This window comes from Diplotaxodon limnothrissa, linkage group LG22 (genome assembly GCF_057381915.1).
Source record: "Diplotaxodon limnothrissa isolate DT_005_m linkage group LG22, D_limnothrissa_male_GT1.1, whole genome shotgun sequence".
NCBI lineage: Eukaryota > Metazoa > Chordata > Actinopteri > Cichliformes > Cichlidae > Diplotaxodon > Diplotaxodon limnothrissa.
The window spans coordinates 17,635,034-17,662,533 of NC_140616.1; the positions used below are offsets into that span (position 1 = coordinate 17,635,034).

The 27,500-nt window shown below is 43.1% G+C and overlaps 5 protein-coding genes across 5 annotated transcripts in view; 3 read left to right on the top strand and 2 right to left on the bottom strand.

Annotated features, from left to right (window-relative positions):
• ripor2 (RHO family interacting cell polarization regulator 2) overlaps positions 1 to 11,489 on the top strand; it is a 68,965-nt gene extending 57,476 nt beyond the window's left edge. The window contains exons 7-22 of the mRNA XM_085346180.1: positions 2,847 to 2,996; positions 3,437 to 3,500; positions 3,851 to 3,894; positions 4,189 to 4,314; positions 4,401 to 4,549; positions 5,148 to 5,277; positions 6,116 to 6,874; positions 7,016 to 7,200; positions 7,446 to 7,608; positions 7,731 to 7,863; positions 8,086 to 8,247; positions 8,589 to 8,762; positions 9,435 to 9,637; positions 9,722 to 9,805; positions 9,906 to 9,996; positions 10,882 to 11,489. Of these exons, the coding sequence (XP_085202306.1) occupies positions 2,847 to 2,996; positions 3,437 to 3,500; positions 3,851 to 3,894; positions 4,189 to 4,314; positions 4,401 to 4,549; positions 5,148 to 5,277; positions 6,116 to 6,874; positions 7,016 to 7,200; positions 7,446 to 7,608; positions 7,731 to 7,863; positions 8,086 to 8,247; positions 8,589 to 8,762; positions 9,435 to 9,637; positions 9,722 to 9,805; positions 9,906 to 9,996; positions 10,882 to 10,982 (2,718 nt within the window). The 3' untranslated portion in view covers positions 10,983 to 11,489. The remainder of the gene's footprint in view (positions 1 to 2,846; positions 2,997 to 3,436; positions 3,501 to 3,850; positions 3,895 to 4,188; positions 4,315 to 4,400; positions 4,550 to 5,147; positions 5,278 to 6,115; positions 6,875 to 7,015; positions 7,201 to 7,445; positions 7,609 to 7,730; positions 7,864 to 8,085; positions 8,248 to 8,588; positions 8,763 to 9,434; positions 9,638 to 9,721; positions 9,806 to 9,905; positions 9,997 to 10,881) is intronic.
• A 3,172-nt stretch (positions 11,490 to 14,661) lies between these two features.
• Positions 14,662 to 17,345, bottom strand: gmnn (geminin DNA replication inhibitor). The gene is made up of 6 exons (XM_085346731.1): positions 17,289 to 17,345; positions 16,228 to 16,320; positions 15,961 to 16,114; positions 15,792 to 15,874; positions 15,370 to 15,480; positions 14,662 to 14,847 (listed from the first exon to the last, which is right to left on the bottom strand). Exons 1-6 carry the CDS (start codon positions 17,343 to 17,345, stop codon positions 14,662 to 14,664), a joined length of 684 nt encoding a protein of 227 aa, XP_085202857.1.
• A 559-nt stretch (positions 17,346 to 17,904) lies between these two features.
• On the top strand, positions 17,905 to 22,377 carry lg22h6orf62 (linkage group 22 C6orf62 homolog). The gene is made up of 5 exons (XM_085345831.1): positions 17,905 to 19,506; positions 19,602 to 19,778; positions 19,861 to 19,986; positions 20,289 to 20,423; positions 20,535 to 22,377. Exons 1-5 carry the CDS (start codon positions 19,378 to 19,380, stop codon positions 20,658 to 20,660), a joined length of 693 nt encoding a protein of 230 aa, XP_085201957.1. The 5' UTR covers positions 17,905 to 19,377; the 3' UTR covers positions 20,661 to 22,377.
• acot13 (acyl-CoA thioesterase 13) lies at positions 21,887 to 24,052 on the bottom strand. The gene is made up of 3 exons (XM_085345833.1): positions 23,911 to 24,052; positions 23,617 to 23,801; positions 21,887 to 22,313 (listed from the first exon to the last, which is right to left on the bottom strand). The coding sequence occupies exons 1-3, from the start codon at positions 23,992 to 23,994 to the stop codon at positions 22,154 to 22,156; spliced, it is 429 nt and encodes a 142-aa protein (XP_085201959.1). The 5' UTR covers positions 23,995 to 24,052; the 3' UTR covers positions 21,887 to 22,153.
• Positions 24,053 to 24,354: 302 nt separating this feature from the next.
• Positions 24,355 to 27,163, top strand: tdp2b (tyrosyl-DNA phosphodiesterase 2b). The gene is made up of 7 exons (XM_085345829.1): positions 24,355 to 24,587; positions 24,822 to 24,946; positions 25,033 to 25,182; positions 25,324 to 25,415; positions 26,220 to 26,338; positions 26,429 to 26,599; positions 26,686 to 27,163. The coding sequence occupies exons 1-7, from the start codon at positions 24,441 to 24,443 to the stop codon at positions 26,965 to 26,967; spliced, it is 1,086 nt and encodes a 361-aa protein (XP_085201955.1). The 5' UTR covers positions 24,355 to 24,440; the 3' UTR covers positions 26,968 to 27,163.
• Positions 27,164 to 27,500: the final 337 nt, after the last annotated feature.

A 27,500-nucleotide genomic window follows, 5' to 3' on the forward strand; every position in this document is an offset into this window, starting at 1 on the left:
TTCCAATAATCCCTCGGTCTCTGAGCCGTGCAGGTTATTTGTCATCGCAGCGAGCTGCAATTAGCACAGTCCAATAGAGGACTTAATTTAGAATACATTTCCATTTAATGTCTCTGTAGAGAGGTGATTTAAAAAGGTTCAGATGGTCTTTACGGGCGGCCTGTTAAACAGTACTCTTCCTGTGATTAAAGAAGTGCTTTAAATGTTCATATTTTATATTTTTATTTTAATTAATGTTAAAATTACTGTTATTAGCATTGGTGTAACATTTCCAAAAGATTATTTTTATTCCTGAGAAATCTGCAGATTGTTTTTCTTTGTTGATCCACAGTGGGGAAAAAATGGATTTTTACTATTTAGGGAAGCTTCCATTAAAAGAAAATTGATGTAGTGTTTTGTTTTGATTTTTTTTTTTTTTTACAATTTTTTGTATATTTTCTGCCTTTGTCAAAATTACAACCATGTAATGTTTCAGATGTATTCTTTTTTTAATTTATTTTTTATTTTAGTTATTTATTTTACGGTTCTTGAATGATACATAACCGATGGAGACAAAGGGCAGAAAGGTGGGGAGATCTCCACAGGAGCTGCTATCAGGATGTATAACACATGTCCGTCTGTCTGTGTGTATGCGCGTCCAAAAGAGCATCAGCGCTTCTGCCGGGTGCAGTCCTCTCCTTCCTCCTGTGCTGAGGTTACTCTTGTTTCTTTGTGTTTTGCCTTTCATGTTTCTTTGGTTTTTTTCCTCTGGGCTGAAATGTGCCCAAGGCTCAGCAATATGCTGACGGCCACCCTCTGGAGTGGAGGAGCCTGGCTGACCTTCAAAAGGACGTTTCCTCGAAGGCAGCAAAGGGCTTTTTTGTAATTGGGGACAAAAATTGGCACCATTAAGCTGATAATATGATACGGCCGCTGATTGCCTCTAAAGAATGATGGCTTTTCATTAGGCAATGAATACCTCGTTGTAGTCGTGTCTTTATTTATGTGAGGTGTAAAAAGTTTCCTTGGATCATGCACAAAAACACGTTTTGTGTTTTTCCCCTTCATCGTAAACAAAACCCGTTATTTTCTCCGAGTGCTGAGAATAACAGTTGAGGTTTGAAATTGTTTTTCAGCCGGCTCAGCTCAGCTGCTGCCGCCCCGCCACATACATCACATACCACAGACAGACAGACAGACGGGCTGGGTCCCGGTTGAGGGTGGGGGGTGGTGAAGGCTTAGTTGGTATAAGGTGGAGTGGGTGGGTTTGTGCGTATGTGTGTGTCAAAAAGAGTTACACACTCTAATATCCATCCCACCGCAAACCACTTTCACTCTTTTTTTATTAGAAGCACTCCTTTGCCCACCCACCGCTTGCAAAAACTCGCTCTCCATGCACATGTCAGCACGTCGGCGCGTGCAAAAAGTCTGCACTCACAAACAGGCTGGCAGCGTTCGGCTGATGCACAAAAGATACACAAACAAACAGTTAGATAAGCTGTTGGGACGACAGGAGCCAGAATAGCCCATTTTCTCCTGCTTCTCCCTAATGAGTGCCATAAAGAGCGCGAGGCATCAATATTTCAGCGCTCTCGTCAGGCGGCCGGAGATATTTCCCTTTGATGAGGCTCACCAGAGGTGTTTTGTTTTTTGCTCGCCTGCCGCTTCATCACATGTGAATTTTAGTTCAAAATAAGCCAAAAGATTCAAAGGACAGGACGCTAAAAATCTGGACCGCTGCTAAATGTTGTTGTTGGTACAATGGCTCTGAGTGAGTCAACCGCATCCTCAAAAAGTGCTGGGATTACAGCTCAGTGTTGTTTCATAATGACTCGTGTCTGTTTTTGGAGCCTTTTAAATGTTTGAATTTTAATGAAGTATGTGAAAAATTTAGGAAATACAAATATTGATGAGGAGAACTTGATTTTTATAGAGTAGGGTTGGTTAAGGAGCACTTGTGTTTGGAAATGTGAAACAATTAAAAACGTTTGAAACAGCGTTATTATAAAGAATTATAATGACTTCATTACCAAAGCTTTGCTCATAATAAAATCATCTAAATCTGCTGTGCCTGTGGCTTCACGGCGGAGTGAATCTGTTGAGCTGAGCTTTTTGCTTCAGCATCATCGTGATTTGATTTCAGCTGAAACGCTGACATTTTAGCTCACACTGAGACAGCAGGATGTTGATGGAATCGTTCCCTCTCCCTGCGGGTTTGGGTTAGGTCAGGCTAGTGCTGCAAACTGCAGTCGGGCAGACAAATGAGCTCTAAACCCCGTCTGCCTCGCCGTGGGAGTGTCCCACTGGGCTCGCAGACTGGGACAGTGCAGGCGTCGGGTTAGAGTTACACAGATATACAGCAGCTGCATGTGCCAGCTTACTTCAGGACATTTTTATCCATTCTTAGTTTATCCATTTGTCTCTCCTGTCGGTCTTGATGACTGTCTTTCTGTCTGTGTGTGCAATGTCAGCCTTTTTACTGTGTTTACTTCTGCAGGCCTTTTCTGTTTTGGACTTCCTGTACAGTCTTATTGACCATGTGACCAGATGTGTATCTGAAATAAAGTGTAAAGCAAAAGTTAATCATGTCTGTGCTTATTTCTGCTCTCATTGCACAAGCCTGAAGCTGTGCCATCCGTGAATGAAACCCAGTGGGAAGCAAACACAGAAAAATTCACATGGCAGTTGGAAGTTTTGGGGAATTTGCTCCTTGCCCGGGGATGTTTTCATGTATATGGAAGTTTATAACTTTATTTCATAACTGCACAAGTTTCTGTCTCGTGTGTGTTACCCCGCCTACAAATTCGTGAGGGCCGATTAAAGATGGAGGGGACTGTGTGTGTGTGTGTGTGTGTGTGTGTGCGCAGGTTGATGAGCTATACGAGGCCTTCTGCATCCAGAGCCGTCTCAGAGAGGGTGCCATCCGGATGAAGCAGGCCTTTTCGTCCTCGCCCTCCACCAAAGGCACCAAAGAGAGTATCGCGGAGGTTAATCGTCGGTACAAGGAATACACCGAGGTACTCAGAGCTGTCAGCTGCAGACTCTTAGTCCTGTAAAGCGAATGGAGCTGTAAAAAGTAACTGTAATTGTAGGGTTACAATAATTATTATGACATTTAAACAGAGATATTTGCAGATTATATATAAACGCAGAACAGGGCGCATTAAACGTAGTCACGTCTGACAGCACCCACTCTAAGTATATGATACAGATTACTGCTTACAGGGATTTGTAAACACTAACCTGCAAAGCCAGATACTTACCTTTAAATCCCAATAACAAGCGCACCTGTCGCCACCTGTGCCGAGGGCTTAGACCCGCCCTCCCGTCTCCTCTGTAGTTTGGTGTTGACCGGCTTTGTCAGAGCCTGCAGAGATAACTTGATTACTGTTGTTGTTCTCGTTTTTGTGAGGGCCGTTTGTGTGATGAGTCTTATCTCTCTCGTTCCGTCCTCCAGAACATGAGCGCATTTGAGAGCGAACTGGAGAACCTGCTCGGGGAGTTTCATATCAAAATGAAAGGTGGGACGTGAATGATTTACATGAGAAGTTAATGCAAGTTTAGTCATTTACACACTGGGATTATTTAGAATCCAGATGTTTTGGTGATGATTTTATATTCATTGGAGCAAAAATCCTAAGATTTCTCACTCATGGACCAAGTTAGAAACCCTGAATCCCTGAAAAGTCATGACAAAAATATGCTTGACAGTTAAAAGCAGCTTGTCTCATTGTGCAATAATTCATTCTGAATAAGAAAGTGAGCTAACGTTGCTTAACTCATTGTAACCCCCCCCCCCCCCAAAATGATGTTGTTTTTTTTTCTCTCCTCTTTGTGCATAATATAAATATCTGTCACTTCTATCTGACAGGTTTGGCAGGATTTGCTCGACTCTGTCCTGGAGACCAATATGAGGCAAGTTTATTTTCTTTGCCCTAACTGCTGACTCTTGGGTCTACTTTTAACAGGATTGAGACAGATAGACACAAGTGACTCTTTCAGCTGGAAACCGCTGTAATGATATTTATGTAGCAACAGCTTTGGCCATCTTTCAGTGAAACACCACTGTACACTCCACCCAGCTCCAAAGTTAGCACTTAGCTGGTTGGTTTAGTGAGACAAACAGTGAGCAGTTAAAAAAAATTAGCTTATTAGTTCAGCCATTATAAAGTTATGTGGTTAAATTTTTTTTTTTGCTCCTTCCTTTAGATCTTCATGCGTTACGGTCGCCAGCGGTGGAAGCTGAAGGGGAGGATTGAAGTAAACTCCAGGCAAAGCTGGGATGGAGACGAGATGGTCTTCATGCCCCTCATTACTGACCTTATTAACATCAAGGTCTGTACAAACCCAGATAGCCTCGTGTCTAACACGTTGCGCTGTGGCACTGAAATGAGAAACAAACATAAGTTTGTGCCCATCAGGTGACGGAGCTGAAGGGTTTGGCCACACACATGCTGGTGGGCAGCGTCATCTGTGAGACCAAGGAGCTATTCACTGCCGTGCCTCAGGTGGTGGCTGTGGACGTCAACGACCTCGGGACCATCAAACTCAACCTGGAAGTCACATGGTAGTAAGTAGAAGCTCGCTGAATCTAACCGGTGTTGCACGAATTAGGGTACATAATGAGTTGGCAGCTGCCAGATGGTATCACTGCTGGGTAGCAGGATTGTTCAGAGGTAGTCCAGAACTATTTTAGTCTTGTTGCTGGACCGGCCATATGTTTGGAGCATCTACAACGGTTGTTAGTGTCACAGCATTAAAGTCGGGGTCTGCATGCCTTGTGGGGTCCTGCCATCTGCTGGTGAAACATCATAGTAACACCCACTTCATACTTTGTTTTTACACAACCGAGATGCCTTGCTGTGCACACCTGTGGTCAGAGGTCTCCAAACACAGCTCCAGTGCCAGCACCAAATGTTTCAGTACTGATTTTCAGAAAGGAGCACCTCATCAATGATGTTTTTACCAGCCCATGTTGAAAACCCATCATGAAATATTGTTGTTTACACTGCAACAGACCACCTCAGGAAGTGGCTTGAGTGACTGCATCACAGTGAATCTTTGTGGTTTTTTACACCACATTTTTAGGGCTGCCCATTTGTAGGTTTTTGAAACCAAATGTAAGCAGTGTCATTAAGAGCTTTGTCTTTTTTTATCCTCCTCTCCAGCCCCTTCGACGTGGAGGACCTGACTCTGTCGTCTGGCAATGTGAGCAAAGCTGCAGCTCTCCAGAGACGAGTGTCCGTCTACAGCCAGGGCACACCGGAGACCCCCACCTTCCAGGACACCTCCTTTTTTGTGAGTCAAGCAAGTTGTTAGCATATTCTGTGATCCATAACACACTAACCCATGCACTGTCTGCACCGTGATGTAAATCATGCCCCATGTTATTTTTTCCAGTTGATGCTTAAGCCGTGCAGGCACCACCCTTAAACTAACCCTCGCCCGTTTCCCTCCTTTTCTTTGTATATTCCCATTATACCCACACTCTGCCCCCATCTTGTATATCCTACATTTCACCCACCTGCCCTCAAATACCCAACACCCTGTCTTATTTCCCTGCCTTTACTGTGTAAAGAAGTGGCAGCCCTACCCCGTGGAGCGCCAGCGCTTCTCCTTCCTGCACATGCTCCGAGACACCCTGCTAGAGAAGCTAAGGCGCAGTCGTTCGTTTGGTGACCTGGCCTCACTGCGGCCAAGGCCCAAATCCAGTCTGGAGGTTTATGTGAGTGTGTTGTGGCCCCTGTGACCCTCCTAACCCGACTCTGTGTGCCCTCTTACCCCCACTGACATGATGGGGATGTAGTTCTCTGCTCTTGTGGACACACTTGGGTTCACCTTGTCCCTTTGTTTAAGGACTACAGAACGCCATGTGTGGCTCTTTGCACGTCTGTTTGCATGTTCGTTAAGCTGTTCCTATGTTTTCTGTTTATATTTACCTCACTGTTCGATTCAATTTGGGTTCAGATCTGATCACAAGTATAGTATCAGTATAGTGTGCCGTCGCTTTTTCTATCTTGGAAAACAAGAGGAGCTTTCTTCTGCACTTTTCTGTCCTTCATTCACTGATTTCAGCCAGATCTCAGTCCTTTATCTTGTTTGCAGCACAGATTTATTCTCCTGTCTCTATTTTCAGTCCACACTGCCCGACGATGTCTTCGAGAACGGCGGCTGCGGTGTGGCTGAGTGCAAGCGTCTGTCCTTCACCTTCTCTGATACGTCTGGTTCTACGCCCAGCCCCAGCCCTGCCCTGAGCTCCTACTCCCCGGGCCAGTCCAACCCTGAGATTACTGTAACTCCTCCGGAAACAGAACCATTACCTACGCAAATCTTCCCAACTAGGGAGGACTCCATCGCAGAGGAGCATTTAGTGGAGGAAGAGGAGGAGGAAGAGTATGAGGAGGATGGGGAGACGGGCAGTAGAGGAAGCAGGGGCAGCAGGAACAGTGCCAGCATTGCCAGCGATGAAGCCGAAGCGGCCGAAGACTCTGAGTGGGAGCGCACAGAGTCTCAGCGTAATTCTAGCTCCAACTGTGGTTCAGCTGCCCCGTCCTTGTGTTCAGATGGACAGCTGTCCGCAGTGGCTCCCGAGGATGTCTTCCTGGATCACGCCGATGAGCTGAAACCTGTGGAACTGGACACAGAGGAGGCGGGCAGCCTGACGAAGCAGCTCGTGAAGAGGCTGACTTCCTCAGAAATGATGCCGCCCAGTGGGAGCGCTGCTGAGGGTGAGGGAAGTCTGAGCTGGGCAGGAGAGGGAAGCAGGGCTTTCCTGGAGAGCAGCCTGGAGGAGGCCATCCACAGCCTGCTGACCAGATTAGAGTCGCTGACTCATCGCTGCAGAGAGCTGCAGGACCTGGAGCAGGAAGTGATGCGTCTGGAAGACCTACTGAAGGTAAACTCCATCTCATTAACATCTACAGAACCTCTTGTGCACTAAAATTTTCAGAGAAACTGCCATCCTAGGGTTCATTTAAACTTTATTGTCTTGTTTTTATACTCTTTGGATGCCCATCATCCTGTCTTTTCCCCCCAGTGCCGTCTCCCGGGTCACAGGAGTCGATCCTCTAGCCTCAGTCTGACTGTGGAGAGTGCCCTGGAGAGCTTTGACTTCCTCAACACCTCTGACTTTGACGACGATGATACCGGAGACGATAACGCCGTCATCAGCATTCCCCCACAGAGGTCTCCGATCTTTGATGCAGATGGAGAGAGGATCGGGTGAGTGTAATATTTTGCATTGGCTAAAACATTACAGTTTCATTTATTTATATATACACGTGCAGGTTTTTTTAAGGTCCCATACCAAAACTTTTGTGAGAACTTTGAAGTGCTTGGCAGCAAATGAAGAGTTTAATTCTTAGGATTCTTAGGACGACTGGACTCTTTAAAAACAAACTCACTACACGTACAGTCGGTGTGTTACCGCTGCCCCTCGGTGGTGACTCTTGTATGTTGCTGCTCAGGGCTCAGCATCCAGAAGCCAGAGGACACCTGAGCGAAGCCCTGACAGAGGACACCGGGGTGGGCAACAGTGTGGCAGGAAGCCCCCTCCCACTTACCACTGGAAATGAGAATCTGGACGTGGCTATTGTCATCCACCTTCAGTACTGCATTCACCTCATACAGGTAGAGCTCCTTCTGATAGTTGATATCATAATTACCATTCATCCTGCTTAAGTAAAACACCAGCTACCTTCTGGAAATTTTAGCATCTGACATGTTTTAATTTTTTCTTGGTAACATGGCAGATGTTGACCAGTGGGGTCAGTGTCTGGCAGCGTCGCAGTGTCCTCCTTAAATTGTCAGGACAGACCCAGCTGCTAGAGGAGTTAGCAGAGATCAGCGTGGACAAACTGGGAGCAATAACATCTGCTGCTGATGGTGGGTATCTAAACACGTAGACCAGATTTCCTCCATTTTTCCTTTCTTTTCTCATGCTTCACCCCTCCAAGGTTGGCTCTGTAGTTTTTGCATAATCTGGAAACTTATCCCAAACAGCAACATACATCTTATACTTTAAAGCAGAAAAACAAATCGTTACGGTGCATGAAGGAGGTTTGAGGGTTTGTGGTCTGACCTCGTGCTCTGCCCTGTTTTCCTCAGTCCTCCCGGGCCTCGTGGAGCGCCCCCAGCTGATGACTCTGTGGTCAGAGTGCAGCGGCTCTGAGGGACTTTTCCACACCACGCTGGACAGAGTGTTCAAACACATGAATCAGCGCTACACGGCGGTGCTGCAGGAGAACCGCCCACACGGCGCCGATACAGGTTCGCTCGTCCCTTCTTTGTTTCTGCAAACAGACCACGGGTTATACTTAAAATTTCATCTTCAGTCAGGGCTTCAACTGACTCACGTATTCAGGGTGTAAACAGGTTTTAATGTGCTCCTGAGGGGGAAACGAGACATCTGCATTTAACTGAGAATATAATGCAGCTGATGAAAATGGATAGAAACAAACTGCTTTATGTTATGAGGTAAACTGTGACTGCAGGCTGTGTGAACACGGCATTGTGATTTTGTTTTCTTTGGTTTTTGTTGTATAGCTGAAACTAAATAATGTTATGCCGTTATCTTGGAACAATGCACCGATCTCTTCTCTCCTCTCCAGCGATTAGCATGGTAGTGGGTGAGATGGTGGACAGGAGCGACTTGCTGGCGGCACAGAGTGCTCCCGCTGCTGCGCTCTCTCAGGACGTCCTGACTGTGTTTCAGTTCTACAGCTACATCTTACAACATGAAGTCCAGGACATGGAGACGCACCTGCTGCACCTGGCCAGAGAGGGTGCGCAAAAGCTGTGATGCTTACATCATGACACGAATTCCTCTGTTGTTGGCTGCGTCCTGTAATAATCGAATTATTTTCTTAACCTAAGTCGCAAAATTAGGATATTTTGTGCTACGTGGCATATACGGCCACCTGTGCAAGTCCAAGATTTCTCCAAGTTAATCCAAATATTAGAGCTAACATTTTGATGCTTTATCCACAACTTGGGGAAGAGCAGCGTTTCATGATTTATGAGATGAATCATCAGCAATTTGCAAATTCTGAGCTAAATCACTGTGACCTTTGCTTTCCACAATAATTAGTTAACACAGAAAAACGCAGCTTTCAGCTTTTCGTGTGTTTTGAAGCTGTGTGTTTTTTTTCCTTTTGTTTTTTTTAATGTAATGTAAATGTGCCAGTCTCTAAAGCACTCTGGGTCAGTTTCTGTTGTTTAAATGTGCTATAGGCTATAAATAAAATTGACGTGACTGCCAACAGTATTGATGCTATCATGCTAGTATCAATCCAATAGTAATACCAGCGTTTGCATCGATGTATCTGGATCGATCACCTCACCTCTAATCAGGATTTAGTAGAAAGGAAGTTTGTGTGTAGATGAGGCCTGTGAGTGTTACAGCTGGCCCTATCCTTGGTTTAATCTGCGTGTGTCTGCGTTGGCTTCCTCCTCAGAGGTGTTTGCAGAGGTCCTGTGCAGCGGAGACTATCCTCGCTGTCTCGCAGAACTGGAGGAGGTGCCTTTGTCATCTCTCTGGCCTGGAAGCAGAACCCTAAGGGCCCTGGCATCCCTCCTCACTGCAGAGGACCCTCAGGTCAACAAGGCAGCCGCTGACTACCTCTCTTCTGGAGCGTCAAACAAGCACTTCAGGACCAGGGTGAGTAATGCTCAAGAGAAAACGGTAGGCGCACCATTTCTGCTTTTTGAGCCACATTTTTAATGGTTGTTTGTGTGTCTGCAGGCAGTGGAGTGCTACACCCAGGCACTGTCGGAGGCTGGAGTGCAGAGTCAGAGGGCAGCCTGCTCAGCTCTCAGCTGTCTGGAGGTCAGTAGTTGTTTACTAAACTGTGCAAACAGCAGTTTTATGCAATAAAGAGAAACATGTCCTTTGGATTTTTACATTTTTATCTTGTTTGTGTGCGCAGGCAGTCGAGAGCATCAGAGCAGTGGTAGCGCTGTGCGATTCAGCCGACGAAGAGCTGCGTCACGTGGCCATAGAAACCCTGCTCACGTTCGGTGCGTAACAAATCCACTGCATTTTATACACAACTGCCATGAGGTCATTTACACACTATAGTGCTATTAAGATGTGTTTAATTGCAGTGTTGACGGTAAATTCCAAGAAAAACACGTTTTCTCTTGCTTGTTTTCTGGGGCAGATGTTTGAGCTTCAACACTTTCTCTGCAGACGCTTTAAAATCTTACATTGAAGGCAACTTTTCTCAAACGCCGAGGGTTTTAACTCAGCATGCAGATTCTTATATTTTCTTTTGTCAATTTGTTACGTCCTTCCGTTGCCTTCTTTCTGCCATAATCTTGATTGTGGGGATACGAATACTGCCATCTGAGAAGTAGGTGGTCATTACTAACAGAAGCTACTTTTAGCTGCTCCTTCACCACAAGAGATCGCCTCAGCAGGCAACGCTGCACGTTTGGTTTGGCAAAGCCCTTCCTGACGCAAATTCAAACCAGCGACCTTTCATTTGCCAAGTGATTTATTCTCACTAATATTTTTAGAAGATTCTGTTGCTCCTTCTGGCCTTCGTCCAAAGTTTCATTCTTAACCCTTGTCAACCAGTTTTACCCGATTCCCAGCAAAATATGCAGGCATCTTGCTGGAGACACCAGTAAGTTCAGCGCCGAGTTTGATGCCATTTCAGTGAACATTGTGTGAAACAGTCTTTGTGAAAGTTAGACAATCTGTGACAGTCCCACACACACTTAGTGAATGTATCTGTAAAGCTGTCCTCTCTGCAAAACATTCACTTTTTAACTAACTGCGCATGAGGCGTTTGTGTACCATCAGTAAATTGTAGCTTTTCCCCGTTCTCCCCTTCAGTAGTTATGTGAAAGGTGACTATGGACACATTATTTCTAATAATCTCTTTTTGCTGCTTGCAGGTGAGGAGGGGCGCCTGGCGTACGAGCAGCTGGACACTGTGCCGGGGGAGATGATCCGTCTGGGCACACGGCGAGGAAACACCGTCACCACTGCCTTCTGAGCCATCACTGAAAAGATAAAAGGACTGCACCCGGACCTCCGAGGACAGCACTTGCCTCCTTAGCTCAACCCACACAGCACACCTCACAGGGCCGTTAACGACTAATCTGTTCATCGATCTGCTTTCTAGCAACAACAAACGTTTTCACTTAAACTGCAGTTAATCACTGTTACTCACTGCCTCCTGAAAGGAAGTAACACCAAACAAGTTGTCTTAACCACAAGGACACACAACCTAGACCCCTCCTGACGCACGCTTACACTCCTCCTCCTCACCCTGCTGTCTGAGCCAGGCACACACCGGTCACGTTAAGTTGAATTGAAAAGCACAAATTTTGACTGGACACAAAGCGGCTGAGAGCTGCTCCAAAGACTGTGGAAATCAAGCACCGGGTCTTCACCCTCCTGTCAAAAAGGCTTCCGAGAACACCCGTCTCACGCACTCTCTGAATAATCTCAAGTTTTACAGATTTATTGTACCACGCAATATACTATGATCTTTGTATAATCACTGTTAACATGCGTTCACCTAGATTAGAAGTGCTTTCTGACGCTTTCGGAAGACCTGCACTGTTGTAAGGCGTGTAAATACGGCTTAGTTTACACGTGATACACGTGGTTGTGTTCAAGACGTAATTTTCAGGGATCCTCGTGTGGTTGAAAGACCTGTGTGTTTTTTGGCAGGGAGGAACATTAATAAGATGAGGTGACAGCGGTCCAGGGGAGACGGGGGTTTAGCACAGTGCCCAGTGTTCACTCACGCAGCAGTTTGCGTCTGAGATTTCTCCTACTTGCAGTTTAACAAGTGCAATTTTTTCTGTACATATGTGATTTTTTTTTTTTTTCCTTTTTTTTGCACCTGGCTGACACGTGAAGCCCATTTGATATCGTCAGCTTTTGACCTTTTGAGCCTCGTTGTGGCTGAGCTGGCACATTACACAAATACTCTTTGTAAATGTATGTTTTGTTTGTTTTTCCTACAAGGTCAGGAGCCAGTCGAGGGCAATAAACTAGGCAGAGGACCTCATGAGAATGCACTTTCTTGGCAGTTGTGCAGAGAGGATCAGTTGAGGCAGCACGCGAGCTGATAGCAGGATAAGACATTAAGCTTTTGGCCTTTTCTGCCACACTTTGGGTCTGCTCCATGCGAACGGTTTAATGGGAACACTGACCCAGGGGAGGCATCTATCTCCAGCTTTTCTCATTGTAACTGTACTACTGAGTCTGGTGCTGCTGCACAGTGACAAAACTTAGAAGCTCACATGTCATATATTTATTATTTACTCCTTGTTATTCTAATATTCTGTCAAGTTATTTTGTATTAGAGCAGACCACATTGTTATGTAAATGATTGTATATTTATGCTCTACTTTCAGGTCTGGTATTTGAATTAATGTCTTTTGTTTAAAAAGGCCTCTGTGTTTTTACCATACGACTCGTGTTTGATTATAATTGGAGTTTATTTTCAATTTAATTATATTAGATTGTTATTTTGGAGAATATTAAGATTTGCTAATAGTAATTATAGATTTTGTTTTCCCTAAAAGGTCCCCAAACTAACGGGGCATTTATATGATAGAGATGTTACTTTATTAAGTAGATTTACTATAACCAAAGGAAAAATCTTGGGATTTTAAAACGGTCTTTTAATAAGAGCTCATCCAGGAGAATGTATTTTCAATACAGCGTGTACATTTGGACCAGAACCCTCAGACTTATCTTTGGAAGCACAAAAAGGAAAAAAAGGCAAACCCGTAATATGAGGATCTCGTTACATCTGGTTGTAACTGCACAATCCAAAAGCCATATTAAAAAGCAAGCGGTTAGTATTTTTATGAAAGGTATTCTTTTTGTAATATAATCTGTAAATGCGTGAAGTTGATACTAAAAGTTGTTTCTTTTTTACTTTCATGCAGCCTTTTGCAAAACGTGGTCCAAATTTAAATTCCTTTTTGAGATGTGAACAGCATTACAGTATTTTGGTCCAGTAACTCTAATTTTCTCTCTTCAAACTCGCTGTTGACCTGTTTAACAAGTTAATTGGTGGACTGTTCAGTTCTTTAGCACCGTATATAATACAAGGTGGCGAAATGTGCACGTTTAATTTAGGTTTTAATAATAACTGCTGAAACTGAACTTCATCCATCTTCTTGGTCAATAGCTTCAGTACTGATTCATGTGGTTGCACACTGCTCTTCTCCGTCGTGGTTCCTCTGCTCATCAAGAAGTTGCAATAAAGTTTATTTTTGCATAATTAAAAACTGGATTTCTCTTTCCCCACACGGAGTCCATCCATTCTCTTCTGCTTATCCTTGTCAGGGTTGTGAGGGGGCTGGAGCCCATTCAGTCTTAAATAGAATGTTTTGTTTTTTTAAGTCCTGCCGTTTTAAATTAATACTAATGAGTATATGCAAATCCATACGTAATCGGACTGTTACAACTACACAGCAGCTAGATTTTATACGGAAAAGTGGGCATACAAGCTTAACACACCAAAAAAAAAAAAAAAAAAAATTTTAGTTGTGTAGATTTGACCATTTTATGCTGTTAAGACATGACACCCCATATGGAAAAGATATATAAATCTTATAAAGTTTGTGTCTTGTGTGAAACTTGTATGAAAAGCATGAGTGAAAACATAAGATCCCTTGAAAAATTATATAATGAAACTTGTATGTTTTGGATACTTACTAAAACAATATATGAAAGTAATGAGAACGTGGCCACTTTCATGAGTAATCACATTTCTTTTCCATATGGGACAGCCTAAGCCAGCGATGTCAAACTCATTTTACATTGTGAGCCACATACAGCATATTCTGATCCTAAATGGGCCGGAGCACCAGTGCAAGTCAGTTTTTCCTTCCATAGCACAGTAACAAAGACATCTCTAGTTGAGGTCAGTTGTGTGTCACTTTGCTGTAGTATGACAGGCTATCGAGGAGGTCTTTATCAGTGAGAAAAGCTGCAACGCTTCTCAAAATACAGATAAAAGTTCAAGATTTATCCCAACACCACCAAGTGGACCGATTGGAGTCTTCACCCCCCCCCCCCAGCATACCCATTTATAATTTTCTCATTTCTGTAGCAACTTCACCCTTTAGGTTCAGCAAGAACTACAAGCTTCAATAAGTGTCAAGATTTAAAATATAAAGTTTATTTACACCAACTTCAAAATTTTACAGTGAGGCAACATTTCAGGGCCATGCTCTTTGCCACATCTGGCAGTAAATAACTGACCAACAGTGCACATTTAACTTATCACAACAGGGAAAAACAGGTGTTCAAGTAAAATTTGTAAACACTGTCGCTCAACAGGAGCCACAAGACAAATCAAGTGCCAAAAGAAGCACGTTGGACAAGCATTTTAGTTTCACCTGGCCAAGGTAAACTTCTTTTAGACTAATGGTTGTGGACACCCTGACATGGAAGTCTTTCAGGTTCCAGCAGCTTAGTTCACATCTGTACTTTTCTTACTATGACACATCAAGGGGTCTTCTGTTAAAGGAAACCTTCACTGGCTTAGTTTCTTAAGACCCTTAAACTTGAGCAATGATGAAAAATATATTTAAAAAAAAATAAAAATTGCAGGCTGAATTTAGAGTACATACACATCTTTAAAGCTCATCTCCTTCAAACGAAGTACTCGTTGCAGTCAAAGCTTACTCAGTCATGCAGTATTAGTTCTGGAGTCCTGAGGGTCCTGGTTCTTCATCATCCGATAGCTCTTCTGCAGAGCCGTAACTGTAGTCTGGATAGTTTTCACTCTGATCTGCCAAGTCGTCGCCTTCATGTTCAGCCTCATCTTCATCAAAGGCAATCCCTCTGAGCTCATCCAGATTGTCAGGAGATTTCCCAGTCAGTCTCTAAAGAGAGTACACCAAGTTTAATTTACCAACAGACCCATCTGTGCAGTCCTGTCCAGTTTATCCATGCAGCTCTCCACCTGGTTAAGTACTCTGCTCAGGGAATTTGGGTTTAGCTCAAAAGGCTGAAATTTTTACCACCAAGTTACTACTTTGTGCCCACTGATTAAACAGAATGAGTCCAAAATTGTAATTGCAATGCTGCAGCAAGTAGCCAGATTTGTAAAACTTGATCAGACGCATATAGTGTTAAGATTTAATTATGCAAAGCATCTCTAGACAGGATGGGCAGTTTATTTTCCCCGAGTGGAAAAAAGAAGACACTGAAACGGTTGAGGCTGCACCAATAAACTGAACTCCAATCTGTTTAAAGTTTGTTTAGCCATACATTTTAAGCTTCCTGGTGCATCCCTCCAGTTCCACTTTCTCAAAACTGTCCACAGTAATGTTGGTACACAACTGATAAGATTAACATATAGTTTTTCGCCACAACTCAATGTGCAGTCAAATTTTAATACTTACCTCAATCATGTCAGCCATGTACTGGACATGTTGAGCGAGCTCCTGCAGCTCTTCATTTTCACTCTGAAGCTTCGTTAGCTGCTCATCTCTGGCCTCTATGCTTTTGTGGAGCTGAAACAACAAATGCAAACACAAAGTTAAGACAACCTCCTACACATGGAAGGTCTAAACCAGAAAACTGCTTCACGTTAATACACTGTACAGGCAATCTAGCCAAACAATTTAGGAGTTACAGAAATCGTGAAGTAGTGAATGCAGAAAAATGCCAGCATCAGCACCTTTTATATAGAGGAGAATTCAGTGAGCTTCAGAGCTACTCAAGTGCCAGCTGGTCAGTAGCCAAAGGTCAAGTGTGTCAGTGGGAGCGTGGGAACAGCTCAGTTTGCAGCTAAACATTAGCAGAATCTCAGTGATTAACTCACCTTCTCATTCTCCTGTAGAACATTGTACAGTGCTTTCCGTCGCTCCTCTGCTACCTCTTTCCAGTAGGTGGAAGGTGGAGTTTCTACAACAGCAGCAGAGGGTTTAGATCAGAGTTTGAGATAAAGTGAAAATTTGTGACCATCTAGCGCACCGTGCTGCCTTCTCTACCTTTGACCATGAGCTCATATGCTTCTTTGGACATGCCATCTATTAACCCATCAGCTGCTTCTGTTTGAGTGGATTTGACTTCCATCTTGACCCTCTTTGATCCTCTGATTTGCTCAGCTGTCCAATTCTTCCGCTTTGGACCAACCTTTCCGGCCTAAAAAACAAATCATTTCCAAAATTTAGGCTTGAAAGATGCAATTTTCATGAGTGATTCAACATCTACAAGTCTTAATCTTATGCAAGCCAATTTGGACAGCTACTACAAACCTTAGCTGACCTCCCCAGGTCTGAGTTAACCTGACGAACTTGCAGGGTTTGCCTGGCAGGTCCCATAGTCTTTTGAGAAGGTGTGAGAAGGCTCTGAAAGGCATCCAACACAAGTAACCGTTACTGTATATCTGATTAGATTACAACATGCTAACAAAACAGAAGGTAGACTCCCCCTCCCCCTGATTAGCCTTTAGAAACTAAAGATTGAATCACATGGGAAAGTAGCAGAACCCATGTTCTCATTCTCAAAGCTTCTATTCAGCAAGGATTAGCATCACTTCACAAGCTTTACTTTAGTTACACTGTCACCAGGAGAGAGGGCATAAGTGAGGTGCCACAACAGCAATGCCATGTGCAACAGACCTACAGGTGTGCAAAGCGCGGGTAGGGCACAAATTCTTAACAGCCGTGGGAAAGTCTCTCCAATGATCGTTACAGAGCAGCCAGAAAACATAATTTGTTAATGTTTGGCCACAGCTTCACAAGACTGCTGGGGTGTTTTGTATAATGGGTGATTAAGTTGTGAGTGGGCCTTTTCCTTAAGGAACAGCAAAGTAGAAACCAAAACAAATGTAATTTTGTTTAAGTGTAAGCAATAAGACACCGAGCTGCTCAGCAATATGACGAATTTAAATACCACTTTACAGGAAATACCACATTTAAGTGCCTTTCCACACAACCCAACCCTGAAGTGTCCTTTAGGACTGACCTTCAAGCCACTTACAGTAGATGGCTTTGTTCTGTTGAGACTACATGTCCAGAGACTGCTGCAGCTGGATTATACATGTTAATATAAAAGAATTAAGACAACAATAAATGGAAGAGGCAATCTTGGCCTTCTATATTTACATGGAAGTTTTTGGTTTTGGAGTTTAAATAAAAATACTGACCCTCACCCGAAAAAAATAAGAATTTCATGAGAAGCTCTCTAAAATGATACCAGTCACCCAAGAAAGGTAGTATAGGAGATATTTGAGCACTACTAGGGAAATAATTACCACCAATGTTTACACTTGAAAGACAAAATGACGAAACAACTTAAAAGTCTTTGTACTTACCTTTATGTTCTCATTGGACTTCTGGTGGCTCTGCTTTACTTTTCCACTGACGTTCATTTTTTTTCTCGAAACCTGAGCCAGGACAAGTAGTAGACAAAGAACTTGATTTTTAATTAGCAAAAATTATATTTTAAAAAAAATTAAACCTCTAGCTGTCTAGCTTACCATTGACTAGTGATTCTACCCACTTAGAAACGCTACTCTATAAGGAAAGGATCATATGGTTTAAGTTTCCCCACTTTTAAAATAAGCCATGGTAAGAAGGCCTCGAGTCAGCTGGATCTTAAGGAAAACCAATCAGCCACGTTTAAAGAAGGCAAATTAGCCGACGTGAACTATACTTAATGTGATATAACTGTAGATAAAAAAATTAATTAATTAAAAACATTACCAGAACTTACCCTGCCTGCTTTTTCTTAACCTCGGTTTCCCGTTCGCTCGACTCTTCTCCGATACTCCCGCGCCAGAGGCTTAAATACGCCCACTCCGTCACGTGAGCAAGAGGCCAGTGAGGCGCATGCTCACAAAGAATTATTTTTTTTGCACCGTTGTTTTTTTCCCCTCGTGCGGTCACATGTCAAGGCACGTCATATCTTTGTAGTTGACTGTGCAGCCATTTTGGGGGAGGCTGTAGACCGTCTAGCTTGTATGTGCCATTATTAGCTACCTAAAAAAAACACGCAAACAAAGAAACCAAACGGAAAAAACGTTGGACGACACGTCGTTAAATATGGGCCCGCCGGGAGACAGAAAACTCCACATGTCGACTGAAAGAACGGAGGACTTGAGCTGGATTGTCGATTTATCTTGACATGGCATGCGGCAGGGCGAGCCGGAGGTTGTGACGACTGAAGAAAAGGAGAGAAAGAAAACAAGCGCAGCAAACACCTCGAAACTTCAGACGTGGAAAGCGGGGGGTTGATTTTTTTTGTTTAGCTAACAATTATTTCGCCATTCAACTGCTGTCGTTGATTGGCTATAATTGATTCCCCTGGGCTGATTCGGTTTTTTTGTCGATGAAGTAGTTAACAAGGCACGACTGAAGCGCATTACATTTAGCGAAAATGGTGTAAACGGTTAGTGAGTGAAGCCCGCTGGTTTCTTAGCCTCAAACAGCACTGGCAGTCACATTGAGCCGAGGAGGTGGGGGAAATGTAAACGCGTTTAAAGATGACTGTACGCTAAGCTAGGTGATCACACATAGGCCTCAATTAAGCCAATCAGTCAGATGATAAGATGTAGCTATATCGCTGGCTCACTACTAGTTAGTGTCGGAAGTGAATGCCTAGATTAGCCTGCTAGCTCACCTTAGCTAGTGTGCTAAAAATACGCCCACATCATGACTATCGGCAGTGGCAGCAACGACACAGGCTCTGGGCCAAATGAGTGGCAGTAAAAGTCACGGAAATGTCAAGTTACTTTCGCAGTAGTCTTCGATGTTACCCGGTGCCAATATCTCCTGGCATCTGTGTTTACCTGCCATCTTCGTCTGTATCCCCAGTCCGTCTATAACACGCACATAACAGTGTCTGCACGGAAGCAAAAAGACAGCCATGGATGAGGGACTTTGAAATGACCCAAACGATAGAATATTTGTCTGCTTGCTGTAGTCCACAATCTCAATTGCAGAAAACTAGCGATATGGGTTTTTGCAGCAGCGCTTTCTGCTGATTTCAGTACCATCTATAGGAGGGAAAAGTTGAGTCATTTGAGTTGCTGTTTTAATTTAAATCTTTGTTGTAATCCCTCCATGGCAGGTTGAAAAACGAAGCTCACGGTCCTTGAAAGTCATGTCTTAAAACATGGATTTCTGATCAAGCATAAAGGAGATGTAGTCTTAGCTTGTCGACCATTCCCCCCCTCCTCAACACTGCCCTTTTTTTAACAAAACAATCGAAATGACTTAGTTTTGTTTAAGATTTTTATGACCTTTTAAGTTCGTAGTTGGTATACTGAGGATTTAGCCTAGAGTTTTGATGCGTTGTTTCTGCAAAGGGTAGCCAGCTCCATCCTTTATCAAACAGAAAGTAGAGAGTTTAGCCAAAATATACTGCAGAAGAGGAGAAGACACTACCATCGAATTCCAACCATGGGGGACCCAACTTCACGCAGAAATCAAACACGAAATCGACTTCGAGCTCAACTTCGGAAGAAAAGGGAATCTTTGGCTGATCAGTTTGACTTCAAGATTTATATAGCCTTCGTTTTCAAAGAAAAGGTTTGCCAGCACTACAGATCCACTCATGTTTGTTCCTCATTGTACAACCAAAGCAATGCCTTAAAATATCCCCCCTCCAATTTTTTTCATTACAGAAGAAGAAGTCAGCACTTTTTGAGGTAGCCGAAGTTGTGCCAGTGATGACCAACAACTATGAAGAAAATATCCTACGAGGTGTGCGCGATTCCAGCTACTCTCTCGAGAGTTCAATAGAGCTCCTACAAAAAGACGTTGTGCAACTACACGCGCCCCGATACCAGTCAATGCGAAGGGTGAGACACAATACCATTTGAAAGGGGGAGTGTATGGAAAAGTAAACATTTTGTGTCATGTTAGCTGTCTGTGTTTTTACAGGATGTGATAGGCTGCACTCAGGAAATGGATTTTATCCTATGGCCACGCAACGATATTGAGAAGATCGTCTGTCTGCTGTTCTCCAGATGGAAGGGGGCCGATGATGAACCCTTTAGGCCTGTTCAGGTCAGTCCTTATCACCTTAGGTTTGGTCAGAACTATAGAAAGTTAAAAATATCATCTTTGTGTACACTCTATTTTTTTAAATCATCTTCACAGTGTAGCAATTTTAAATAGTAAAAAAAAAGCATCTTATCAGCAAATTCAATTTTGCAGCCAGTTTCCCAGATATGTATGAAGTTCAGTCCTCAACTAACACGAAACACTGCGAGTTTGAAGCCTGAGACTAGGCTTAATCTGTGTCTGGGAAACTGAGACTTTACATAACAAAACTTTGTCCTTAGTTCTTAAGTCTGTCTTATTTACAGGCCAAGTTTGAATTTCATCATGGAGACTACGAGAAGCAGTGCATGCATGCTTTGGGTCGTAAAGACAAGGCTGGAATGGTCATGAACAACCCAACTCAGTCTGTATTTCTCTTCATGGATAGACAGCACTTACAGGTATGTCGCATCGCTGAAAATAAAATGTAATTCTCCTAAAAAGAGGAGGAAAAAACCCTGAAATGGTCTTGTTAACACACTTTATCACAAATGTTGTCCACATTCTTTCAGACTCCTAAAACCAAGGCCACAGTTTTCAAGTTGTGCAGCCTCTGCCTGTACTTGCCCCAGGACCAGCTGACCTGCTGGGGTGTGGGAGACATCGAGGATCACCTCCGCCCTTATATGCCTGATTAAGGCTTCTTGCTCCACCCAGCCACACGGAGGGGGAATGAAAAAGAAAAAAAAAAGCCTTTTTCCCTTCCTCTTGCCTAAGCCTTCAGAAGCAAATTGATGTACTCATCTCCATCCTTTTTTCCCTTTAAGATGTGAACTTATGCTTGGATCTCCTTTTTTGTTTCTACTCGTTCTACCTTCCCTGACCTGAATCTGATTGAGTTCCCATCCTTCATTTTTTTTCTGCCTCATGCTCCCAGTGTGCCCCCACCCCTCTTCTCCCTACCATTTTTGGATTTATCCCTCACCTTTTTTTCCACTTCCTCCTCATTCCCTGCTTCTCACTCACCTATTTTTGTTCATTTGAACCTGCACGAACATTGATTTTGAGTGGTTGGTTGTTCTCTTGGAGCTGCACTGTCAACAGCACCGGTCATTGAAGGAACTCTTTATGTTGCATCAGAACAGGAACAAACAATACACAGGTCATCATGGTGGTTCTCACATGGACGCGTTTTATATCCTTGTTGTCATAAGAAATGATTGTTAAAGTTTGTAATGTCACGCAGGTGTCTAGAACAACTTTACGCAGTCTTGTGACCGAGGACAGGTGTGGAGAGGTGTTTAAACACCCGTGTAAGCAAAGAGATAATGAGATGAACAGTATCTGTCAAATCATATGGTGTAGGTATCGCTTCTTTTAAACAGCCTTAGTTATTTTGCTGGACTTTCAAAGATGGTTTGGTGTCATTTGCTTTCCTCTGAAACATGCTAGGCAAGCCTTCGCTAAAACCTTGAGTGACTTGAAAGGTGTTATACACACAAAGTTGGTTAGACGTTGAGGGTCATGTTCACTGTTCAAGCACTATTCCATTGAGCTACTGAAATGACGTTTTTATGTTTGTTTTATTGGGGATGTGGGTTGGTGAGTAACTGAAATGGCGACATTTATTGTTTAACATACCTAACAAAAGTTGCTGAAAGCTAATTCTCTTATTTTTATTTGACCTACTAAAAGTTAGATGATTTGCCACCATGCTCATCAAATTAAATTGGGTTTTGCAGGCTTGCTTGTCAAAGAATATTACGCACATATAATTTTGCTCCTTGTTGATTCAGTGTGTTCACTTTAAAAGGATGTAAGGCGTGTAACTTCTGGAGTTTTTTTTCTCTGTTGGTTCTCAAATCAATACTGCTGAGCATATCCCAATACAGTGCAAATTCTGAAAGCATCACTCTTTGTCCATTTTCTTTTATTGCATGCGCACAAATCATTGATACAGTCTTTCAATGACAAGGGGCTCTGATCATACAATAACCACTGGTGTCAATTTAAGTTATTGGCAAATATTTAACAGCAGGAAATAAGCATCAAGTAACCACCAGCTCGTAGCCCAAGCGTTGTGACACCCACCACTGAAGTACTGATTACAAACTTATTTACAGACAGAGAGAAGCTGTTTACATCGTCACTCTTGCTTTGACACTACAGACAGATACAGAGTGGAGAAGCTTCAGCTGCTGCCAAGATGTTTGGTGTGTCTTCCTTGTGCGATGATCTTCCCTGTAACCTTGTTGGTGAGGTCCACTGTGGCAAACGCCAGACTCCGTCCCTGTTTCAGAACCTGAGCGGTGATGAGAACATCTTCTCCCATCTTGGCAGCGTTCATGTACCTATGACACAGTGACAGCTTTTGTAGTTTATCGGGGAAATTATCAGCCAGATTAGGAAAGCCTGCAGGAGGTTAAATTTAATCCTGTGAGGTGTAACTTAACCCTCAGTGCGCTAAGCTGAGTATGTTATTTCTGACTTTCAACATTTATCCTTTAGTCTTGGCAATAAGTGAATAAAGCTACTTTCAGCTGCTCCCTGCCCTGCATTAACACATCGGATGAAACCCCAAAGGGATTTGTCTCCTGGGATCAAGCCAGGGACCATTTTCTTACTGGGCAATTCTGTAAACCAAAGCAAATAAAAATTCTAATCAACAAGGGGGAAAAAAACTACCGGTGTATATATATTTTAAAGTACTTTTCTCTCAAATGTGGGGTCATGACTCATCACTCTTCATGACTTTGACCTCACAGAGAGGCCGAACACTACAGTTTAAGTGGTATTAAATATCCTCATTTCTGAGTGCAAAGCTCTTCCTATTCTGGCTGCTCCCTTCAGGAGTTGCCATCTTTCTCCATGTCATCCTATCCCTAGCATCACACCAACCCTCTGCATCATCCCCTTTATGCTTGTTCCTCTTCTGCAGTTCTAAGCTAGATGCTGAAATACAGTGACCACAGCTTATTAAGAAAAAACACAGTTCTGAATGTCACCTTAACCCCCTGAGTATAGTGCTATAAATGATACGCAGGTAATTTTTTTTTTCCTTTTTCATCTTGTGTGCGATAAGCCCAGCTGATGGATACACCAGTAGGACTGTCTTGTATGTGTTACTATTCCTTTAATTTAGGTTCAAATTGGTTTGCTGTTTGAAGGTGCACAGCGATGAGAAATAAAAACTTAATGTGTTAAACATAAAGGAACAAGCCTGTTATATTTGTGTGAAAATGCTAAAACCATCTCAGCCTCTCCAAACCACTCAACCTGACCTGTCCCTAGCCCTGGTCACTCCACAAACTGGTGTCTATCCTGAGCACAGATAAATGGAATAAAGATAGTAAAGTAATTTTGGACTAAGTGTTCACATTTACCCATTTATGAGGAAAACAAAAATAGTATAATGTACAAAAGGTGACAGATAAAAGTAAAAATATTTAGTTTTTGCATGAAAATAACCCTACACGAGCACAAGTCTGGTTGGTGGCTGGGTCCGTGTTGTAGGACCCTGTGAAGGTTCATTTTACATATTTCAATTGAACCTTGAACCCTGCTTGCTACTTTTTACAGGCAGATCTGCCTTATGCCAGAGTTTTGAGGGGTAGAACCTGTTCCCAGAAAGGCTTACAATAGTTATGGACTCACGTTATATTCATATCCACGCTGACCCCCGGTGCCCCCCTCTCACTGTGCATGATAGCTATGGTGGAGACGATATCAACCAGTGTGGCTGTTAGCCCGCCGTGCAGCGTCCCTCCCCGGTTTGTGTGCTCTTCTTCTACCCGCATCTCACACACCACTTTACCGGGGCTGGCAGACAAAATGTCCACCTGAAGAAAACACAGAGTTGTTTTTATGTCAGCGCAACAATACAGACACGATCCGGCTTTTTTCTGCGCTTAAACCAAAAACTAATTGGCACAAACTGTCCATATTTACCTTGCTAAGTACCCTGTCGAAGCCTGGGCTATCCACCATAGCTCTCATTACATGTTTTAAGGAATTTAAAGTAAGCGAAGCCATTGTTAACGACAAGGTGTGTGTATTTAACACCTTTTCATGCAGCCAATGTCAAACTTCTGTTTATCTTACACCGCCGGAAACTGTGGCGTGCCGCAAAACGGTCCGGGTGAAACTTTAACTGGCCAGCCACAGTAAAGAAGGTAAACAGCGCCGCGTGCGTATAAAATTTTAATGCTAATAGTTTTTTTCCAAGCCTTCTTTTAGTTAAATATTTTTTATAATAAAAAGTATATTTTAATGGTATGGAGTCTTATGAAATGGTATATCAACCCTAAAAAGTCTTATTTAAAGCTTCAATTTATCCGAATTAGAAACTGTTTAGCAAGTTCACCCGGACGTATTTCATGGGTACACCTTAGAGAACTTGCAGAGAGCAAAGATGGGCTAATGTTTGGTTTTAATTCTTTATTTCAGATGTACTTGTGCAAAACTGGTGTCTAATAAAGATGGCTTCTACCTCGGAGTCGGACACACCGTCAGTTTCTAACTTGGAGGAAAAAAGAAGCCGCCTCTGTGACGAGTTTGCAGCCATAGCGGGAACTGAAAGCGCCGTGGCTCAGTGCTACCTGGCTGAGAATGACTGGGAGATGGAGGTACATACACCAGCTGAGTGTAACTCTGGTGTTGTAGCCGGAGTCCAAATGGGCACTTTTAATTGCACTCAGCACAGCTGCGGGTTATTTTACTGATTAAATGAGAGCCTGTAGCTAAAAACATTACATTGATGCTGATGCTGGAATACGGATGTATATACAGCCAAGTCCTGATATTTTTTTTTATTTTTTAGTCCTGTGATAAGCAGCACATTCCTGTCTCTTTTCCTTCAGAGAGCCTTGAACTCATTCTTTGAGGCAGACATGGAGAGAGTGTTTGATGTTGAGGAGCTTCCAGAGAAAGACACCACCCCCAAAGCTAAGAGGCAGAAGGTTGAAGATGCCCCTGCTGCAAACTGGTGAGTCTGCTGTCTTTTCTGTGTATGGTGACGTTTACTTATGACTCTGTTCATTTTAGCCAAACTGTCTGTGGAAACATTTGCAGCATAGATTTGACTGCAGACAGTCCTGCTACCACACGGAAACCTTCAGAAGAAGATGATGGTAAACTGTCCATGATCACCTGGAACGTGGACGGACTTGATACGGACAACATTGCAGAGCGTGCCAGAGGCCTGTGTTCATATTTAGTCTTGTAAGCATGTGCTACAGTTGTTGCACAGTTTTAGGCATCATTTGGAGGAAATTTTACATTTTGCTCAAAGTTCTATATATTTGATAGTTAAAGTAAAGTAATTGTTTTTACTTTAATTGTTTTATTTTTTTTGTTTCATAGATACACTCCTGACGTGGTGTTCCTGCAGGAGCTCATTCCCCCGTATGTCCAGTACTTGAAGAAACGGGCTGTCAGCTACCTGATGATTGAAGGTACAGTATGTTAGATACAGTTAGGCAAAGCACTCATGTGAACGATAAAATGGTCATTAATGGCTGAATGCAGTTGAACTGCTTTGGTTTCCCTCAGTGTCGCATTAGCAGAGCCATTAGAGACATTTGTAGATATTAGTGACATCTGTGTTCTTCTTTCACTGCGTTTATAAATTCTGACTGTTGTACTAATATGGGGATTATACTTCTGCGGGAACTGTGACAGGAAGCTCATTTTAAGCCCACGAGGTAACCGTCTGCATAACCTAACGTGGACCTCCAGAGAAATGTAACTGCACATCGGGTCAACACTGACTTGATTGGCATGGAAGGTTGCAGAGTAGGAGTAAAAGGGGTGTCTCATGGTAATTTTAGGGCTTTTATTGACTTGTACAGTTAAGACATTTTAGTCTTCAGCACCACTTATTAAAACATTCAAGTCAGAGTGTATATGTTTATTTGAGTCTGTAAGCATACTTTTGACTCTGTGTGGATTAGAGAAAATCTCAAATGAATTCAGACTTTCAATTTTTTTTCACTCATTGAAGATGTAAGCTTTACAATCATTGCACACTGGAAATAGGACAGTTCAAAGTAGTCATTAAAAGCGCCCATATTACCACGACATTGATACATACAATGACTAAATGTAAACTGACCACAACCGTTAAGTATCTCTGTACACATACAGTTTGCACATGATATTGATACTTATGTGTATCAGCATACCTTGACTAAAGATTTGATGTGAAGGGGAACCAAAGCTTAAAAGTCTCCATCTTCCTCTTGACTTGTGTTGACCAGGTGGTGAGGAAGGTTACTTCACAGGGATGTTGCTGAAAAAGTCACGAGTCAAATTTGTGGAGCGTGAGATAGTAGCTTATCCCACCACTCAGATGATGAGGAACCTGCTTGTCGCTCAGGTGTGTGCAAAATCATCTCTGATATTTTCTTCATGTGCATAAGTTCTGCGGAACGGGATACTTAGGACCATTTTCCTTTCCAAAAATCAGGTGATCGTCAACAGCCAGAAGCTGTGCCTGATGACATCCCACTTTGAGAGCTGTAAGGGATATGCTGCAGAGCGGATGAAACAGCTGCATGTGGTGATGCAGAGGATGTCAGAGGCACCTGATGATGTCACCGTTGTGTTTGGGGGAGACACAAACCTGAGGGATGCGGAGGTCAGACGCTGCTCCTTCCACTCACATACAGCCAGTAAACTTGTAACAAGTAATCACAGTAATTCTTTTCTCTGGACCCGTCTCAGGTGACCAAGGTGGGCCTGCCTGCAACTGTCTGTGATGTGTGGGAGCGACTGGGCAAACAGGAGCACTGCCGCTACACATGGGATACTAAAGCCAACAACAACAAAACTGTTCCGTATGTCAGTCGCTGCCGCTTTGACAGAATCTACTTCCGCTCGGCTACCAAGGATGGAGTCCCTCGTCTGGCCCCTGATCACATGGCCTTGGTGGGGCTGGAGAAGCTGGACTGTGGCCGCTACACTAGTGATCACTGGGGAATCTACTCCACCTTCACAGCTGAATAGAACTACACAAAACAACCAAAAACATGACAGTTAAGCATTTTATTTTAGATCAGCCGCTCTTTAAATGACAGTAATGCTATGCAGGAAGATGTTCTTATTGCCGGTAAACGATTCACCTTAATTTAATCAGTTTTATCCTCTAATGTGTGTCTGCTTAAGTGTTTTATGTGGTTAAAATGACAAATTAAAAAATGAAAAGTACCAATAAATTACAATGTCTTTGTTTTATTATACACTTGCACTGATTGGGGGGGAGAGTCCATTAACAGAAGTCTGACAGCTCTTCAGCTTTTAACCTTGTTACATGATCTTCCTCAGTGGATGGAGTTGGGACTGAAAAACACCACACACAGCATGAGAAACCCTACTGTGATGTCACTCTGTATGTAATACACACATCAGGCCACTAGAGGGCAGTACACAGTTGAGTAGCAACTGTTCAAACACTGACTTACAGGACTGAGAGTAGTGTTATGGGAAGTCCTAACTTTTAAGCACTACATGCATATGACTGAAGCTGTTGAGCCACTGTT

Bases quoted from the DNA above. Each gene is read 5' to 3' on its own strand.
- gmnn (XM_085346731.1), bottom strand. From the start codon at position 17,345: ATGAACGTCAGTGGAAAAGTAAAGCAGAGCCACCAGAAGTCCAATGAG. The intron at 16,115-16,227 runs GTTTGTAGTAGC...TTTGTTTTTTAG, and splicing joins ACCTGGGGAGGTCAGCTAAG to GCCGGAAAGGTTGGTCCAAA. The intron at 14,848-15,369 runs GTAAGTATTAAA...TACTCTCTTTAG, and splicing joins ACATGGCTGACATGATTGAG to AGACTGACTGGGAAATCTCC.
- lg22h6orf62 (XM_085345831.1), top strand. From the start codon at position 19,378: ATGGGGGACCCAACTTCACGCAGAAATCAAACACGAAATCGACTTCGA. The intron at 19,507-19,601 runs GTTTGCCAGCAC...TTTTCATTACAG, and splicing joins CCTTCGTTTTCAAAGAAAAG to AAGAAGAAGTCAGCACTTTT. The intron at 20,424-20,534 runs GTATGTCGCATC...ACATTCTTTCAG, and splicing joins TGGATAGACAGCACTTACAG to ACTCCTAAAACCAAGGCCAC.
- acot13 (XM_085345833.1), bottom strand. From the start codon at position 23,994: ATGGCTTCGCTTACTTTAAATTCCTTAAAACATGTAATGAGAGCTATG. The intron at 23,802-23,910 runs GTAAATATGGAC...TGTTTTCTTCAG, and splicing joins TCGACAGGGTACTTAGCAAG to GTGGACATTTTGTCTGCCAG. The intron at 22,314-23,616 runs GTGAGTCCATAA...ACTGTGTCATAG, and splicing joins AGCGTGGATATGAATATAAC to GTACATGAACGCTGCCAAGA.
- tdp2b (XM_085345829.1), top strand. From the start codon at position 24,441: ATGGCTTCTACCTCGGAGTCGGACACACCGTCAGTTTCTAACTTGGAG. The intron at 24,947-25,032 runs GTGAGTCTGCTG...AAACATTTGCAG, and splicing joins GATGCCCCTGCTGCAAACTG to CATAGATTTGACTGCAGACA. The intron at 25,183-25,323 runs GTAAGCATGTGC...TTTGTTTCATAG, and splicing joins CTGTGTTCATATTTAGTCTT to ATACACTCCTGACGTGGTGT.